The following is a 17,433-nucleotide window of genomic DNA, read 5'->3' as shown; positions in this document are numbered from 1 at the left end:
CAGCAGACACATTAGAGAAGGAAATGACTTCTTAGGTCATTTAGTGAAGTCCATTCCCCCAGGGACCAATGCAAGGTTGTTCCCCACATTGCCTAGGCTTTGTCCAGCCTGTAGCATTAAATGAGTTCCTGTAAGTGATGGGGCTTTCACCACCCCCACTAGGTGAGTGTCCAACAGCTTACTAAACCTCGCTGCCAGGAAGTTTCTCCAAATACTCAGGCCCTGTCTACACTAGCACTTATGTCGGCAAAACTTTTGTCACTCACGGGCGTGGCGGGGGGGGACGGACCCTGAGCGACATGTTTTGCTGGCACACATGATGGTGTGCATCGTGCTATGTTGGCAGGAGTTGCTCTCCCACTGACAGAGTTACTGCTACTTGTTGAGCTAGTTTTATTATGTCAACGGGAGAGCTCTCTGCCATCGGCATGACGTGGCTACAGCTGTGCCGCTGTACGCGTGTAACTGTGGATATGGCTCTCTTTCACTTTTCCCCTTCCTGGTAGCAGTAATTATATCCCGTGGGTCATCTTTAATAAACCCTCTCCATCCTTAGTGTAAACCTGATCTATAATTACAGCGGGCTATCATGTTTCCCCGTAGCCACCACATACCTGGGTTTAGCTCTTATTTTCCCTTCTTAAAACAACACTTCCTTTTGCTGCTTTTCTCAACTCCATCCAATTGGCAAACGCCTTCCTGGCCAGAACTGTGGGCAATACCACTGCTACACTCGCACCAGAGTTGGATAGAGAAGGATTGTCCCCTCCTGCTCTGAATGTGTCGCCCGTTTTAACAGTTTGCTGGCAGCAGCTCAGAGTTATTCCCTGACTCGGCCCTTTGAGTTCCCCAAAGGCTCTGCACTGAATTCTGCTTTCTTGGGAGAGTAGCTAAAGTGCCTCTGGAGCTTTCCTTGACAGCTGCTCAGCTGGGCAGAGCACTGAACACCTTTCCGTGTACGTGCAGTTCCTGTATGTGCATCAGTGGAGATGAGTGAAGGGGGACAAACTTTCCATGAGATCAAAGAGGCTGGAAAAAACCCCACAGAGATTGCCCACCATCTCCTCATACTAGAACGATAGTGGAAGGGAGCACAGCACAACCCACGTTATCCAAATGCTCCCCAGAATCTATGGGGGGGGGGCACAGATATGCAGCAAATAGCACCGGTCCCCATATGCAAGGCTCTATTCTGAAAGGGGAGAAGATCAGTGCAGAATATTGTATGTAGAGACCTGAACTCCCACAGCAATACCTATCCATGGAAGCTGGTACTCCGTGATCATTGGCTCCACTTACCTGTGCAAGACTCCACCAGATGAGCCTCTACTTAGATTGGGTGCACAGCCTCTGCATTCAGAATGAAAACAGGTGTGGCTGAGGGCATCCCAGCAAGTTGCAAATGCAACCATCAGGCAAAACCACATGCCTGTAAACTGCAGATACAATTTGCAGTCTAACCTACCTTCTCCCCAGGAGTCACAGATATTCTCCACACGCAATGGGAATAGGAAGGATAGCCATTTGGAAAACCAGGAGCAGAGAAATTCCCCGTTGTGTCCTGCAAGGTCTCCCCACAAGCTATGTAATTGAAAGACAGCAGCAAAGAGTTACTATCTGAAAGAAGCTGGTCAGAGTTTATCAAGCTGTTTTTGATCTTCTGTTGTGGGTACTGGTAGTGAGCTAGACAGCCTTGCACCTCTAGATCACTGACTCAACTCCAACTTCATTCGGTAGTGATCAGTGGTCATTCCCATCTCTGTCTGTCTGGTGGCCTCGGTGAAGTTCATCAGCATCCATGGGATAAGAAAGATTTATCCAGCTGGGGATGCTGAGAAAATAGATCATTACAAAGGGTAACCTCTCCCCTCCCTCTGTGCCACGCACTTTTTAAAATATATTTTTTAATTATCTGAATTGTGGTAGATCTTTTCTTTCCTCTCTGCCAAATGCAAAATTATTAAACCCAAAGCCTGCCACTAGAAAAGCTATTTTCCCTTCATTACAATCTGCTCAATAAAGTTCTCCTTAGTTACCATTGTTAATACTCTTTTTCGGGTTAAAACACTATGACAAAAGCTAGCTGAGCCCCAAAGCACCCTCAGTTCACGGAGTCAACTCTGCATTGTAGCAAGACGCGGCATAAGATTTTAATGTCGAAGCTTTGTCCCGCTCTCCACCACGCGCTGTTTGTTGCCTGTTGCAGCAGGGGAGACGTGGATCTCAGAAAGGTTTTAAACGCCATTCTTTAGGCAACAGGCTTCCAACCTCTGTGAAATCAGCTACGACTGTAGTTCCTGTTCACTGAGCCAGGAAGGAAGGGCTGGAATGTAGAATGACATATACACGTGCATAGCAGATGACGACTGACTGGGGCAGGAGACCCCACATTTCAAAGCGTCTGTTTCACCCGCAGGGTTCAAAAGCTGCATGTGAATACACACAACGTGGAGCAGATATCAGACTGCTGCTCGACTGCTCTGCATTTCATAAACCTTGTGCCCACTCCCGTTCTAAAGTAGGGTCTGACCCTTGCTTGGTTTCCCCAGCAACTGTGAGGCAGCCCCCAAGAATCCTTCATTAAGCAGGAGCGCTTTGAAAGATTTGACAAGATGGAACATCTGCCTCCATTTCTCATGCAAATGCCATGAACGCTACTCGGCCTGGCACCCCTGACACTGCCTGACGCGGCGGGTTGCTCACTAATTTTTCAGCCTTGATCACAATTAGAGGGGTGGGTTGGAACCTGGAGGTGAAGAGAGACCGGCCCCATTCAGGACACTTAATATATGAAAAAATGTCATCACCCAGGCCAGAAATCCTAATTACCCTACAGTACTTTGACCCACAACTTAATAGGCCAAACAGGAAAGATGACCTGCAGGCAGCAGCTGTGGGGCTTGGATGTAACAAATGTCTTTGTCCTACTGAATGGCTCATAAGGAAGTTTAAAGGTGAAGACACCAGGATGGAAAAGTCACAGATTCCAAGTAGAGACACAAGGTGAGCGAGGTCATCTCTTTTATTAGACCTGCTTCTTTTGGTGAAAGAGACAAGCTTAAAGACAAGAGAAGCTGGTCTAATAAAAGATATGACCTCACTCACCTTGTCTCTCTAATATCCTGGGACTGACATGGTTACAAGACCGCAAACAATGCAGGTAGTAAGTTTGTACATGCTAGATGCAGGGGCCTCAGAGGTGAAGCCAAACTCCTTGTAAAACTGCTCGAGAGCAGCATGCAGCTTTTGAACCCTGCGGGTGAAACAGGCGCTTTGAAATGTGGGGTGTCATGCCCCAGTCAGTCATCATATAAGGGGGAAAGGCATGCCCCTCCTAGGGAAGTATTAGAAAACAGCAAATCAGATTCTAAAACTTCCGGCCTGCTCTCCATTCCTAACAGAAATAGCTATCAGCCCTGAGAAAACACGAGCCCTGATGCAACCACCAAGGGCCATCACACCGCCCTTTTTAGCTTCCAAGTGCTCTACAATGGAAATCAACTTCTCCGCCCAGGCCCCACCCGTGTTTCTGGCAAGTGTCATCACTCCATTCCACAGATGGGCGGAGCAAGGTACCCAGAGAAAGTGAAAGCCCCTGGGCCACAGAAAGAGCTAATCTCCCAGCTGAGATTACAGCTCCTGGGGGCTGAGTCACAGAACTGTGTCTGCACTGCTAGTCCACACGCCCGCAAATGCTGCATGCCTGAAAGGTCTGCCAGCTCCTGGGGCCAGACGTGGAAGTGCTCACCGGACTGGATTTAAAAAAATTCACATGGGGGGAAGGTGCTGGTCTCCTAGTGCCAGAGCCTGAAGGCTTTCACTTGTGGAGCAGGGGGAACGACCAACCCTCATTCTCCACACATCTGAGCTTTCCTGGCAGTACCTTCTCTTGGGGCTGTAAAGTCTCCATGGCCTACGCCATTCCCGGTCACATCACGCAAAAAAAAAAAGCCAGTGATGAGGGTGATCTGCAAGGTGGATGCTTCAAGGAGACTGACTGAAACCTGCTATTTTTTGTTACCAGAACAGCAAGTCACTCTGGAGCCAGTCACCTTGAATCATCATTGATCGCTGGAAGGTTGGCTCGAGGAATATCTGACCGTTTGGGGGCATGTCCCAGGTTATCGGGCCTACCCACTATGTGGCTAACAAATCAACACAGCTTTTCTGAGTGGGGGGGAAAAAAGAACAACCGCTCAAACACAAGTTGCCTCCGTGGAGAGATCATTACGGGGCACACATATCATATTGCCCTAATTACACGGGATAAAGAGGATGATTGCTTTCAGCTAAACCGCAGTGCAGGTTGCAGGGGAATTAGTTTTGAGCTCGCTAAGTGCAATTACACAGTAATCTGCAGGATCATGTAATTACCGTGCAGATACTGGGTACTTACCAGAGAACAATAAAGGAGAGTTGGGAGTTACTTCCTAAAAGGTAAACATTCCCAGAAACTCTATTTGCTTATTAGTCACGAAAGGGGATGTGTTGGTGGGGGAGGGGTATGTTGAATTTACTTTCCCTTTACAAGTGACCAGCAAATGCTCAAAATAGGAGTGAACATAGTGCAGAGGTGGTAGTTCAATATCCCAGCAGCAAGAGCCCAATAAGGGATTTTAGCATGGCAGGGCAACAAGATAGGCAAGTTTGACATTTTTCCCTTTTATCCCCTGCGATTTGGAGTATGCAGCACGTTACCCAGCAGCTTGAAGGGATGCGTTTCCAGGGACGGTGCCCATGGAATAGTTCTACCTCCTCTCAGACTGTGACCCCGGAAGACTCAAGAATTGCCCCCTCCCTTCTAAACCACCACCATGGCTACTTCTGACTGGCTGCCCCCTTAGCAGTGGGAATTTGGAAAGTGCCGTGGGGTGGGGGTGAAAAGACCATGCTTTTAAACAGACTGGGCTTTCTCTCCCACTCACTTAGACGCCAAGAATGAGGAGTAAGAGCTCCCCTTCTCCTCACCAGATTAGCAGACTAGGACAGCCTGGCCCGAAGGAAACAAGCCGTAGAAGTTTGGTCCCTACCTGGATAATAGACTCTGAACAGGGTGCGGCAATGCACTTTCTCTACTGAAAAATGGTGGGGGAGGACAGCTTGACTTTAGCTTCCTTTTCAGCAAAGCATGCTGGGAAGGGAAGGAGTCTAGGGACCTATCAAATGCAGGCACTACCACCTCCCAGTCACTGCAGGGGAAGAGAGTAAAGAGTTCTAAGCCTTAAAAAAAATCCGGACTACTGACAAAGTACTAATAAATGTTCAGTTCCCCCAGCTTGAAGCACTTGGACGGTCCATTTTCTCAGAGCTCTTTCCTCAAAGGGATCGTTAACATAGTATTGAACTCCGGAGCCTTCCAGATAAAGCACGTGTGTGGAACAAAGCTGGAGCCATCTGCACTGACCATATTTACCTGGGCACTTGTACAACTTCCTCGCCTGAGCAATGTCCCCCTGACTCAGCCGAATGCGCTGACCAATAGTTGGCCGAGCCCCATTGTCATCTCGACGGGGAAGGATGGTGTCCAGGAAGACCCCTCTGGAGAGAGAGAGAGACAGACAGACAGCAGTGAAGATGGCATGATGTACTGAGGGCAATCATGGTTCAGTATGAGAATCCCATGACCACATACTCTGTGCTAGCGGGAAAGGGGAACAGAATCTGACTGGACAACGTATTTTATGAGAAATTTCTGCTTTGACATTCATGTTCTCCCAACATGATAGCTCTCTGATAGCTTCCAAATGCGCAGGCATCTCTGCCAATTTAGTAAATTCCTCTCTGGGACTAGCAGAGGCTGCGGCTGCTTCTATTTCAGCACAAACACTTTACTTACCATAAATCAGAGAAAGCAATAAAATATCTTTTTACAAGGTTCACATCAACATACGCCCACTGGACCAACAATAGCACAGATTGGACAGCATGGCCATGGGAGCAGCGTGGGGAGTCCGTGCTTGGGATTGTGCTCATAGTGATCATTGCGGACTGAGACTACTGTAGACCTGCCATTCTTAGATGTTAAAACCAAGAGGCTCCTCTGCTCGTGTCTAACTCATCCCCACTCTTGGTCCCTTTGAGCTGGCCAAGCCTCCGAGCCAATGACACTCTTCATATCTTTTTCCCATTCTCTTCTTTGTGCTTGCTTCTATGTTGTCGTTTATTCTCAGCATCCCTTCCCCATGTCTGAGACCTTGATTCAACACAGGATTTAAGCACATGCTTCGCTTCCAGCACGCAAGCAGCTCCACTGAAATCAACGTACTTATGGTGCAAAGGTTTTTAATGCAAAAGCTACTTCAATGTAACATTACAGGGAGGTAGTGGAGCCTAGTAGATAGAGCACTGGACGGGGCTTAAGGAGATCTGGATTCTATTCCCAGCTCAGCCCCCGGCCTGCTGGGTGACCTTGGGCAAGTCACTTCACTGCCCAGTACCTCACTTTCCTCATCTGCGAAAGGAGGATAATGATACTGAACTCCTTTGTAAAGTGCTTTGAGATCTCTGGATGAAAAGTCCTATGAAAGAGGTAAAATGTGGGGAGAAAGTCAGAAAATGGAAGTTTAGGGTCTTAAAACTAAGTTAACTCAGCCGTACTACCCATCACTCCAAAATACATTCTGAGTCTCATAGTGCAGATTGTAGTGACATGTTTGAACAGAGATTGTCAGTTCCTTGGGATATGGCTTGTCTTCACAGTCCTGAGGGGAACCCGAGGAAAGGCAGGGCTGAGAGCAATAAGATTATTGCAATTCAGGTAGGCCCAGGTCCAACAAAGTGTTAAGGTAGGTGTTTAACTTCAAGCATATGAGTCATGCCACTGATGTCAATGGGACTATGCATGGGTGTAATTACTTTGTTGTCTGGCAATGTTGGAGAGTGTGGAGGTTTTCTTTGTTTTAATTTGAATAAAGACAGGCAGAGTAGTAGTGATTAAAGTCGGTCAAAAATTCCTTCCATGTTTTTTCAACAGAAAACATCTTTCGATGAAACAAGTTTTTGTGAACAATCTCGTGTGTGAATGTTGAGGTTTTTGCGGAAAAAAACAATTTTCATATTTAAAAAATAAATTCCCAAAACAGGCGAATTCAGTGATGTTTCTAAGCAAAGGGTGCCACTGTCTATCATGACACATTTGTCCGTTGCTAACTTTGACCAACTTTAACACTTCAGGCTGAAATTTTCCTTGCCCCGTGTCTGCTCTGGGCTGAATTTGGATAAGAAGCTTGAGCAGAAACAGTTCCTCCATTTCTAGGAATAAGGTTACTGGAAAAACAGGTAGTTTTGCCAATAGTAAAATCTTTTTTGACCACCTCAGGGGTTTGTAGAATAATCTGATATTTGGCAAGAGGGTATTTCTGGGGTCAGAGAAATGCCTTTTTCTGTCTCGATGGTCAAATCTGGAAGGATTTTAAAGTTATAAGTGAAATTGTCCTATGCACATGCTAAGTAGGAGTCATTATATGCTTGCTCTTAATTGTTTGAAATGTTCCACCTGCAATGCCCATGCTCCCAGGTCCCTCCAACATCATACACACAGAGGCGTCAACCAAGTCACTGGCAGAATGGAACCATCTCCTTCCAGGGTCATTGTCCACCATCAAAACAACCTTTGGCCTAGAGGAAGGTGCACTGGGCTGGGATCCAAAAGACCATACCTTCTAGTCCTGATTTTTCCTCCAACTTAATTCTGTGCCCTTCGCAACCCTTACTGAGCAAGGTCCTACTTTAGGAGTTAATCTAGTATAGATTTCGCCCACTTTACAAATGAGGATGTATGACATCGCTTCTGGCAGAGCTCAGAGTAGATCCCAGAGGTTTCATATCACAGACCCAAGTCTCATCGACTTAGCCACACTGACTTTCAGAATGAACATGCTACATCTATGTGCTTGGCTATGGTGTTCAGATGGGACTACCCACCCTCAAAGTGTTCTGGCACACAGTTTAATAAGCACTATCTAAATACAAAGCATAGCAACTCAGGAGTCCTAACTCCCAATCCCCTTCTTGAACCATTAGTCCACACTCCCCTCCCAGAGCTTGGAACTGAACCCAGGAATCCTGATCCTCTCCTTTCCCTCCCCCACATTCACCTGCTGTCTAGCAATGTTGTATAACCTGATGGCAAAGAGTGTTGTAACTCTTGACTGGCTAGAGGAAATATCCAATAACCCTCCAATCACTGGCATCCACTGCTGCTATCTGCTAATTAATTACTGCTTTAGTTCAAGTGGTGATACTCTTAGGATTAATGTGAGTATGGTACTTGGCACAATACAGTGCTATATCAACCCTATGAAGTTATTAACTACGCTTAAGAAATGATGAGCATTCACAACCCCAGCTGAGGTCAGTGGAGCTGTGAGTTTTCAGGACCTCTGGGAAAGTCAGTTCTTTGATATCAAACTGGGCACCCAGAATTATTAGACAGTTCTTCAAATTGTGGCCTAAATCTGCATCTGATTTCCCAGGTGTAAAATGGAGACAATACATCCCTACCTCCAGGGTCAAGTCCAAAAGGATATGCAGTACTTTATGTTCAGGACAGGGTGTGAATGGCGCACACAAAATAACACAAGAAGCCACACACTGAAAAAAGAAAACAAATATTGAACAGCTGGGCACTTCCCCACCTGTGTACTGATTGGGGTGGGAGTCTCAGGGAAAAAATAGTCCGAGAACGTAATTAAAGGCTGAACTGTAATGCAAGGGGGCTTAATGAAGGTGGAATGGGAGACCTTAATTCTAATTTTTGACAGTGCAACTTTAATGTTAAGTTTTTGTCTGGAATACAGGAAGATATCTTTGATGACTCACTACTTGTGGGTCTTGGTGGGGGAAGAGGGCATTGCTTTCTAATCCTGTCTTCCTGACTAATTGGCTTAACACATTCCTGTGTGTGCATCAGCCTGCGTACTAGAAAGTACAAGTCTGGAGCCACATTGCGTATCTTGCACGACATTTCCTCATGTGCAATAACCAGCGTCCATTGTTGTAAAATATATTTTGCCCTCATTAGGGGCTCTTATGCCTGCAGTCAAATTCCCATTGCCACTAATGCGAATTCTAACTGGGGAGGGAGATGAGGTTGCTGATCCACAGAGGATCGTGTGCCACTAGCCAGAGGAATTACCCCATTAGCTCAACTGACAGCAGCTCATGACTGTAATGCTGGAATTCTGGGGTTCAATCCCCAGTGACACCCACTACTGGCAGCTGTTACATGGCGACTCAGATCCCTCCTGTCTGGCACTGTCTCATGCAGGCCCGCTGACAGCAATTCCAGGCGGCAGGGCCAGGGCTGTTCCTAGGGTGGTCCTGGGCCCCAGAGTGGAAATGACAAATCCGTCCCTTCTGGGACCAACCACACTGGCCAATAGTGCTGGCCCACGGGGCCCCCCAAAGCGCAGAACTGGGAGCGGTCACCCCAATTTGCCGTACCCTAGGAATGGCTCTGCCCGAGGCTGAACAGTCAATGGGCCTCCTAGAAAGGTCTGCCTAACATTTGGGCAGTGCTGCACCTGTGCTGGCTGGTGCCTAGCGAGCTGCCAGCTGTGCTGCTGGGTGCATTCTTCCACGTGCCCGCCCAGCTGCCTTTGCCACCGCCAGTATCACCACGCACACACCTAGCAGCCCTGTGGCCTGCCTGGGCGTTTAAAAGGGCCCTGGGCTCCTGGCAGCTGCTACCATGGCAGTGGCCTGGGGCCCTTTTAAATAGCCCAGGCCCCTGGACACTTGCCCCCTTTGCCCCTTCTGTCAGCGGGCCTGGTCCCATGCTTCCTTTCACAGTGGCTCTGACAGAGTGGGATATGCCAGTATCAGACTGTGAACTCCTTTTTGTCCCACAACCTCCATCTTGGATTGTAACCTTACTGTCATAGCGTGACCTCCGTTTGGGGTGAGAACATCCAGTTTGGATTAAGAAAAGGAGTACTAGTGGCACCTTAGAGACTAACCAATTTATCTGAGCATAAGCTTTCGTGAGCTACAGCTCACTTCATCGGATGCATCCGATGAAGTGAGCTGTAGCTCACGAAAGCTTATGCTCAAATAAATTGGTTAGTCTCTAAGGTGCCACTAGTACTCCTTTTCTTTTTGCAAATACAGACTAACACGGCTGCTACTCTGAAACCAGTTTGGATTAGGGGCTTGGAACCTAGTTGAATGACTATGATGGAGAAGCCATCAAGGGAGCAATCTAGGGCTATCAGCTTTGAATGTCTCTTGCCTAATGGCTCATTGCCATAGGACAATGGACTCAACACAGGAACCTGACTGGGAGAAGGGTCTGGCAGTTCCCAGCCAGCGCACATGGGCAAAAAGGGACTGAGTGTATTTAAAAGAAGTTTCTCTGAGCAAAGTGGCAGTGGCCACAGTCACATGCCAGAAGACTGGACTGAGGAGGGAGAGACCAGGCCAAGCCTGAAATGATGACCAGATCTTTGGGGGAGGGTGCGTCTCAGGATCGCTGATTATTTTGCAAAGATCAGTAAAGGTGCCTGTGGTTAAGAAGTTCCTTGGCGGAGCCTACGTCCTTCGCTTGTCTGCTGCGTTGTCCCTGAGGGGGTTACCTGAGAAGCTCGGAGCACCCATAGAGAGATGGAACTCTGAGGGAGCACGTATAAGCAACTGGAGGCTCTAGAGGGCTCGGGCACTGGTTTGTGGGTTCAAGGTGGCTGGGCAGGGCAGCCCACATCTTAAGAAAGGGTATCAGACACTGGGTCTGCACCTGGGAGCGTGCCTCAGAGCCAGCAACAGTGGCCAATCACCACTTAGACACAACGGGCACAGAGGACTGTAGGATACAGTGTTGGGTCCCCTCAGCGGAATGGTGTCCATGCAGAGAGGAGCTGCCATTAGTGGGTGTCACTGGGGATTGAACCCCAGAATTCCAGCTCTACAGTCATGAGCTGCTGTCAGTTGAGCTAATGGGGTAATTCCTCTGTCTTGGCCAGGTTGTGACAGAGGTGTATGGAAATAGAAGTTGTCCCTGGTCCCCGGAGAACGTAGCCATATGAATACAGAGCTCCTGCTACATTATTAATTAAAAAAAAACAAAAAACGCACCACCACTAAGTACTTGAAAGTGAAGAAATCAAATTCCAGACAAATGGAGTCATGACCATCATTAATGACAGGTACCCAGTACGTTGTACTTACAAAGCATCCTACGGATTAGGTATGACAAAGTAACAGGGAAGACTGCTTGTCATATTTAGGCACTTAAATTCAGTGCTAAATTACTGCACTAACTCCCTCATTGCTTGCCTTGTGCCAAAGGAAGGATGCGTTGCACTGGGGTGTGCAACTAAATTAGCAGCATCCTCTATTACACCAGGAAGGCTGGATGACAAACTGCTAACTAAAGTATGACCATACAGATTGTGTAGAGAAGTCACTTTAAAATCCCAGGAAACAAAGTCAATCTTCAGAACATGAATATTAGAACTGTTTCAGAGAACGGAGCAGAGATTGCTTCACCCATCACTGAAGCGAAGCCACCTCTGGTGGGCAACAGGGCAATTTTCCAGCAGTGCACAGCAGCACCATGCAGTAGTTTAGGACAAGAGGAGGAGAATGAAGAATCCCAATTAAACTGCACGAGAAGTTCAGCAAAGCAGAATGCAGCCATCCACCCTGAAATTTGCTCAGGGCACAAGGGTTAACACACTACTCTTGAAAAAACAGCAGTGTGAGCAGGATCTCAATGTTGTCTGGTCTAAAAGAAAGTGCTTGCAGCATTAAGTAGGTGTCTAGAAGCGAGTCATAGCTGTTCCCACAAGCCCAAAGCGCTGCTGTACGGCTATTCCATACCCTGGCTCCAGGTTGGGATGGGAAAGGAACGATTCCATTTTCCAACTCTCAGCCACCAAACACAGGTCCTCTCTGCACAGCTTCATGCATCAGCTGAGAATTTGGGCCACACTTTGCCTGCACCTTTTCCTTTCATTAAAAACACTCACAGGATATGTAAAACTTGCATGCCAGAGCTGCCTGCTTACTCCGGATACAAAACTAATGCCCACAGAAGTGCTTAGCGCTCACCTGAATTATTGCAAAAAGACCATTGCTGGGGCAGTGATGGGTCAGGGAGACAAAAGGTTTAGAGAACAGATGAAAAACACACAATTATATTTCAAAGAATTATTGCCATTTTTGGCCCTTCAATAGTCTGAAGAGTTCTGGATTTCGAGGGATGCAGACTAAGGCATCTACAGTATAAATGGAGGTAATATCTTAATCCTACTTTTGTGTGAGCCAATCCTTACCATCTGAACTCCACTGAACTCTGGAAGGGCTCAGCAGATGCCCCAAGGGAAGAAAAGCTGCCTGCTCCAGGTTATCTGACACAAAGACATCTCTGAATGCAGTAAGCACCTTTCCCGCACCCATCCCCAGGGCAGGCGACGCTACTGCACATTTCATAATTCTTCCTGCTGACCACAGCGGATTTTAATCATGCACCAACAAGAGAGCAAAGTAATAGGTGTGGCACGTCCATAAAACTAGAGAGGTCAACAAAAATATTTGTGTTAAATTTTAGCAATGAAGAACACACATGAAAGGGGTCCTCTTTCCAAGTGAAAAGATGCAATAATTAATAATCTGCAATAATATTAATGCAATAAAAAGGTTTGCAGTGTGGATGTGCTTGAAAGAAATGGATTCCATCTTGCAAACTCTGGTGCACTGGACTAATTGGGAGTTCCAGGTGCACCAGCAGTGCAGTACCGGGAGTTAGGGGAGAGCTTTCCAGTAGGTCAGACACTTCACAAGTCAGTTGCAGAGCTGAATTGGTGAGTAATTTTTTAACACTAGCTAAAGATTCCAGATTAACAGCCCAACAGAATACAATCCTGCATTCATGGAATGGGCAGCAGGAGTACAATTTTTCCAGCACTGCCCTCCATGCTGACTGAAGAGACCACGTGCAGGGGAGAGATGGGAGCTGAGTATGTATGGCCCATGCAAAGATGGACCCCCTTCTTTGCAGCTTTGATGATAATTAGCTGGAGCAGGAACTTGGAAAGAAAGCCGCAGCTCATTCACAAAAGCCACTGACCACCATCATTTTGGGTCACTGTCCATATGGGCTGGATGCAAAGGCTCTGCATCCCATCCCCAGTCTCACCAAACCCTTGCTTCCAAGCCCTTCTGAGAGAACCTTACAACAGTTGAGGTCTAACTCAGTGACAATAGGTGGTTAAAAAGTCAGACATCTTTGCATATTGTGCACTGGGCAATCAAGCATTCTGGCAAGACAGTCTGAATTTAAGTCTCCCCCTGGTTCGAGCAAAGGATGAGATGATCATCTCTGCTGCCCTAAACATATGGCTCTGGAAATTTAAGCGGAAAGTGTGTCTGGTGCTTGGGATATGATCTCTTTGGGCAGCACAGTCAGAGAACGTGATTTTGAAAACACTATTGAATATAGTACATACTACCACAAGATGTCCCTCTTCAAATCAATGGGACTGAGTATTCACAGCAATAGGCACGACACACAGTAGAAACTGTTTAAAGAACAGGACCTTTAGAAGAAAAGCTGCTCTGGCTGGGACCTGCAACCTTTGACCTGTCTGTAAAATGCCACATACACCTAGCACAACTAGACAACAGTGATCTGATTTTCAGCGGTACAGAGAACCTACAGGTTTGGTGGAAACTATGGGTGCTCAACACCCGAGGAAAACTTTTATTTGGGTGCCTAACTTTAAGCACCCAAGTTGGAAATGTTTCAGAGTAGCAGCCATGTTAGTCTGTATCCGCAAAAAGAACAGGAGTACTTGTGGCATCTTAGAGACTAACAAATTTAGCTGAGCATAAGCTTTCGTGGGCTACAACCCACTTCATCGGATGCATGCAGTGGAGAATACTGCATGCATCCGATGAAGTGGGCTGTAGCCCACGAAAGCTTATGCTCAGCTAAATTTGCTAGTCTCTAAGGTGCCACAAGTACTCCAGTTCTTTTAGCCAAATTGGAAATGTAGGCCAAAGATTCTTATATTCACCTCTCTCCAACTAACCATTGAAAGGGGAAAGGAGTTAGCAACTTCCTCTCTCCTTTTATAATTCTACAGTCCATAGTCATAAGTCTGTAGTGCATAGCACAGGGTACTTGATCACGTACAGCAATAATAAAATAATTGAAGTTATTGATTGTATTTACAACTTAACTTCTATCTTAGCAAAGTGATTTGTCTGGGAGTGTTAAGGAAATAAAGCTTAATGCATTGCTGCAATTCAAAAGCACAAGTCTGAAAACCAGGAAGCTCAAAGCTAAGTTCAGAATTATCCTCACACACAACCATGCTGTGTAACACTGAAGTCCCCTGTACAATAAAGGAGTTGGTTGGATTGTGGGAGCTGGCATCACACACTTTTATCTACACACTCATCACAGCATCTGACTCTCAGATACTTAGCTCAATATCTTCTAAAAAATAATTTTCCTCCAGTCTTCCACTTACAGTGGCAGGAGAGGTTTTTGGAACAAGTCCCTTTTCAGACAGAAGAGATTTTGAGTGCATGTGGCCCCTGGAATGTGAATGTCAAGGTTTACGTTACTAATCTAAGTTTCCTTGCTGAGGCAATGGTGTGCCACTGCTTTTGTAGAATCAATGACACCGCTCAGAGCTGTGTGAGCAGGAGAATTATGTCAGGTCACTGCTTGTTTACACACATGTAAATGGCTCTTCTTGGGCAGGGACGCTTGGCACGGTCTTCATTAACTGAGCTGAAAGTTCCCCAGGGATACCCCCCATACCCGCCCTCACTCCACCCAGCTCAGAGCACAAGTAGGTAAGTTTCAGTCATCAGCATCATGAACCTCTCAACAAGTTGTATTTTTTAGCTTGCTAATCATGACAGAAGGATAAGCCAGGATTCCAGCTCCTAAAAATGGTGATGTCTTGTCAGCAGCATCTTTGTTTGTTTGTATTGTCCTGTAACATGGATGGGAATTCTGCAATTGTTTAACTTGCTCCCACAAGCTTCAGCTACATAAGGACCCAAAATGGACTACTCCACCAGTGACAGCCATCCATTCTAGCCTGCACCAGTGGTGAGTTGCAGGTCCTAAAGTCTAGACAAGACCAGTGGGGGCAGAATTGGGTCCAGATATATGGGCCCAATTCCCACCGACACTCACATTTTGACCTTCGCTATCCTTGCAGTGGGAGGAGCAAGCTAAGAGCACTCAGAGTCACTTCAACTGGGGAGGAAGGAGAGAATGCCGACACCGGCCAGGAAGTACCTGGTTTCTCTATAGTATATTTGGAGGTCAGGTCTTACGGGTATTTGTGCAAGGTGGAGGTCAGGGTAGTGGGGAAGAGGACAGGATTTGCCCATGTTTCCACTGAGTCACTTGTATGTTTCTGCTTTATGAAGCTCGCCGGGCAAATTCCTGCAGCTTGATACATCCTTCACCTGAAATCGTTGCATATGCCATACTTATCTGCAATAAACTCACAGCTCTCCTTCTAGCCGCTACATAGCCTGGGTAGCCAAGCGCTATATAAAGTAGTAAAGAGAAATAACCTTGGATTCCGACCTTGAGAAGGTGTTCCGGGCGTAGTGCATGATGCTGTCAAAGTCATAGGTTTCTCCCAGAGAATTCACTTCCCCGGCTTCCATCTTTAAGAAGTTGTACTCCTGACCTGCGACACAAGGCTCCATTAAAAGGAAAAATGTTTCTTGGAAATCTGAAAGCCTTGCTCAAAAGAGCACTCATAAGCCAAGCGATGCAAATAAATAATTTTTGGTTTGGTGGCCAAATCACCAAAATAAAAATTAGAAAATATTTTCATTTTGGGTCAACCCAAAATAAATGTTTCAAATTTTTTGTCTGCAGTGTTGTAGCCATGCTGGTCGCAGGATATTAGGGAGACAAGGTGGATGAGGTAATATATTTTATCGGACCGACTTCTGTTGGTGACAGAGACAAGCTTTTGAATTTACTCAGAAGAAGAGCTCTGGGTAAGCTTGAACGCTCTTCTCTTTCACCGATAGAAGATGGTCCAATAAGAGATATTATCTCATCCACCTGCTGTCTCAGATTTTTTGGCAAAATGAAAAAAAGTTGAAAATAAAATTGGTTTGGGTGGAATAAAACATTTCATTTTGGGATTTTTTTAAACCTGTTTAAAAATAAAATCAAGAGTAAATTTGAACCAAATTTTGAATAAAAACAAAACATTCTGTTTTGAAAACATCACAAGAAAAACATTGACTTCTTTTTATTTATTTATTTTTTTGCTCAGATAATTTGGCTAATTTGACACAAATTCACAGCATGCTTCAGGTAACCTAAAACTATATAGTTCAGTGAAAAAATGCTTTGTCAGAAAGGTTTCACCCAGCTCTACTCAAAAGGGGTATTTCTGGATGGTCTACGTAAAATGTATTATACCTGCTGAGACGTACAAAGGGCCTAAAATGAAGAACAAGTCTCTGTTGGGCCCAACCCCCTTTCCATATTGGTTTCAAAATACATTTGATCCTATTTCTCCCATATAACTTTACCTCAAGAAATGCTCTGGAAAAGTCAGTCACAGCCTAGCACATGTCCTGTAGTGCTTGTTGTCATACTGGAAAAGTTAGAGAGAGCTCACAATTATGACTAACTTATCCAGCTCTCGTCCTAATGTACATAACCAGATAGGTAAAGCAACTTCTGGCATCAAGAGAAGCACCAGTACCATTTACATTTCTGAAGTTAGCAAAATAATGACTGGGCTTCTCAGCTATCTTGTAAGTTCCTTTAATATAATTCTGTTTAGTAAATATCTATGGCTGAGAATTCCAGAAGCAACTAGTGACATTAAAGGGGACTGGATCTTACCCTCTGAAAATTCCCCTCCCAGTGTATTAAAATCACTAGTCACCAGAATATTTTGGCCCTCTTTCTCTGCAATGCCTGGCATTGTGGTTTGGTTTCCTTTTGCAATAACTGAGGCTACCCGCTGTGACTCTTAGCTGAAGGGGAGTTGTGCACAAGCCCAGGGAGATTTGAGGTTTCCACCACACAGCATCTGAAATTGGTATGAGAGCTTCTTCTTTACCTTGCTGTATGTTTTCCCTGATGATCGTGACATGCTGATCCCGGTCGGGCCGCGTGTGCTCGTGCCAAAACCCAACCACGTGGCCCAGCTCGTGGGCCACGATGCCAAACTTATCACAGTTCTTGCCAATGGATATGGCCTGGGGACCTCCCCCTCGACGACCCACATATGAGCAGCAACTGGAAAAACAAACAACTGGATGAGTGACTTTAATGAATGAAACCATGCTGGTATGGCTGGAGTAGCATGTGTCTATCAACTGGCAGAGTATGCACCACTGCCCTGCTGGATGGAATCAGATCCACTGAATAATTTAGAATTATGTAGCCAGAATGGCAGAGATGGTGTCCTTAGCCTCTGTTTTCCA

The 17,433-nt window shown here is 46.1% G+C and overlaps 1 protein-coding gene across 1 annotated transcript in view; it reads right to left on the bottom strand.

The window, feature by feature from the left end:
* TLL2 (tolloid like 2) overlaps positions 1-17,433 on the bottom strand; it is a 175,352-nt gene that overhangs the window by 42,212 nt on the left and 115,707 nt on the right. Inside the window, exons 6-9 of the mRNA XM_077821485.1 lie at positions 17,067-17,245; positions 15,557-15,662; positions 5,414-5,538; positions 1,466-1,581 (exon numbers count right to left, since the gene is read on the bottom strand). Coding sequence (XP_077677611.1) covers positions 1,466-1,581; positions 5,414-5,538; positions 15,557-15,662; positions 17,067-17,245 — 526 coding nt within the window. The remainder of the gene's footprint in view (positions 1-1,465; positions 1,582-5,413; positions 5,539-15,556; positions 15,663-17,066; positions 17,246-17,433) is intronic.

Source organism: Eretmochelys imbricata, chromosome 7, assembly GCF_965152235.1.
Source record: "Eretmochelys imbricata isolate rEreImb1 chromosome 7, rEreImb1.hap1, whole genome shotgun sequence".
In the NCBI taxonomy this organism is placed as follows: domain Eukaryota; kingdom Metazoa; phylum Chordata; order Testudines; family Cheloniidae; genus Eretmochelys; species Eretmochelys imbricata.
This window is presented reverse-complemented; position numbering and strand designations above follow the sequence as displayed.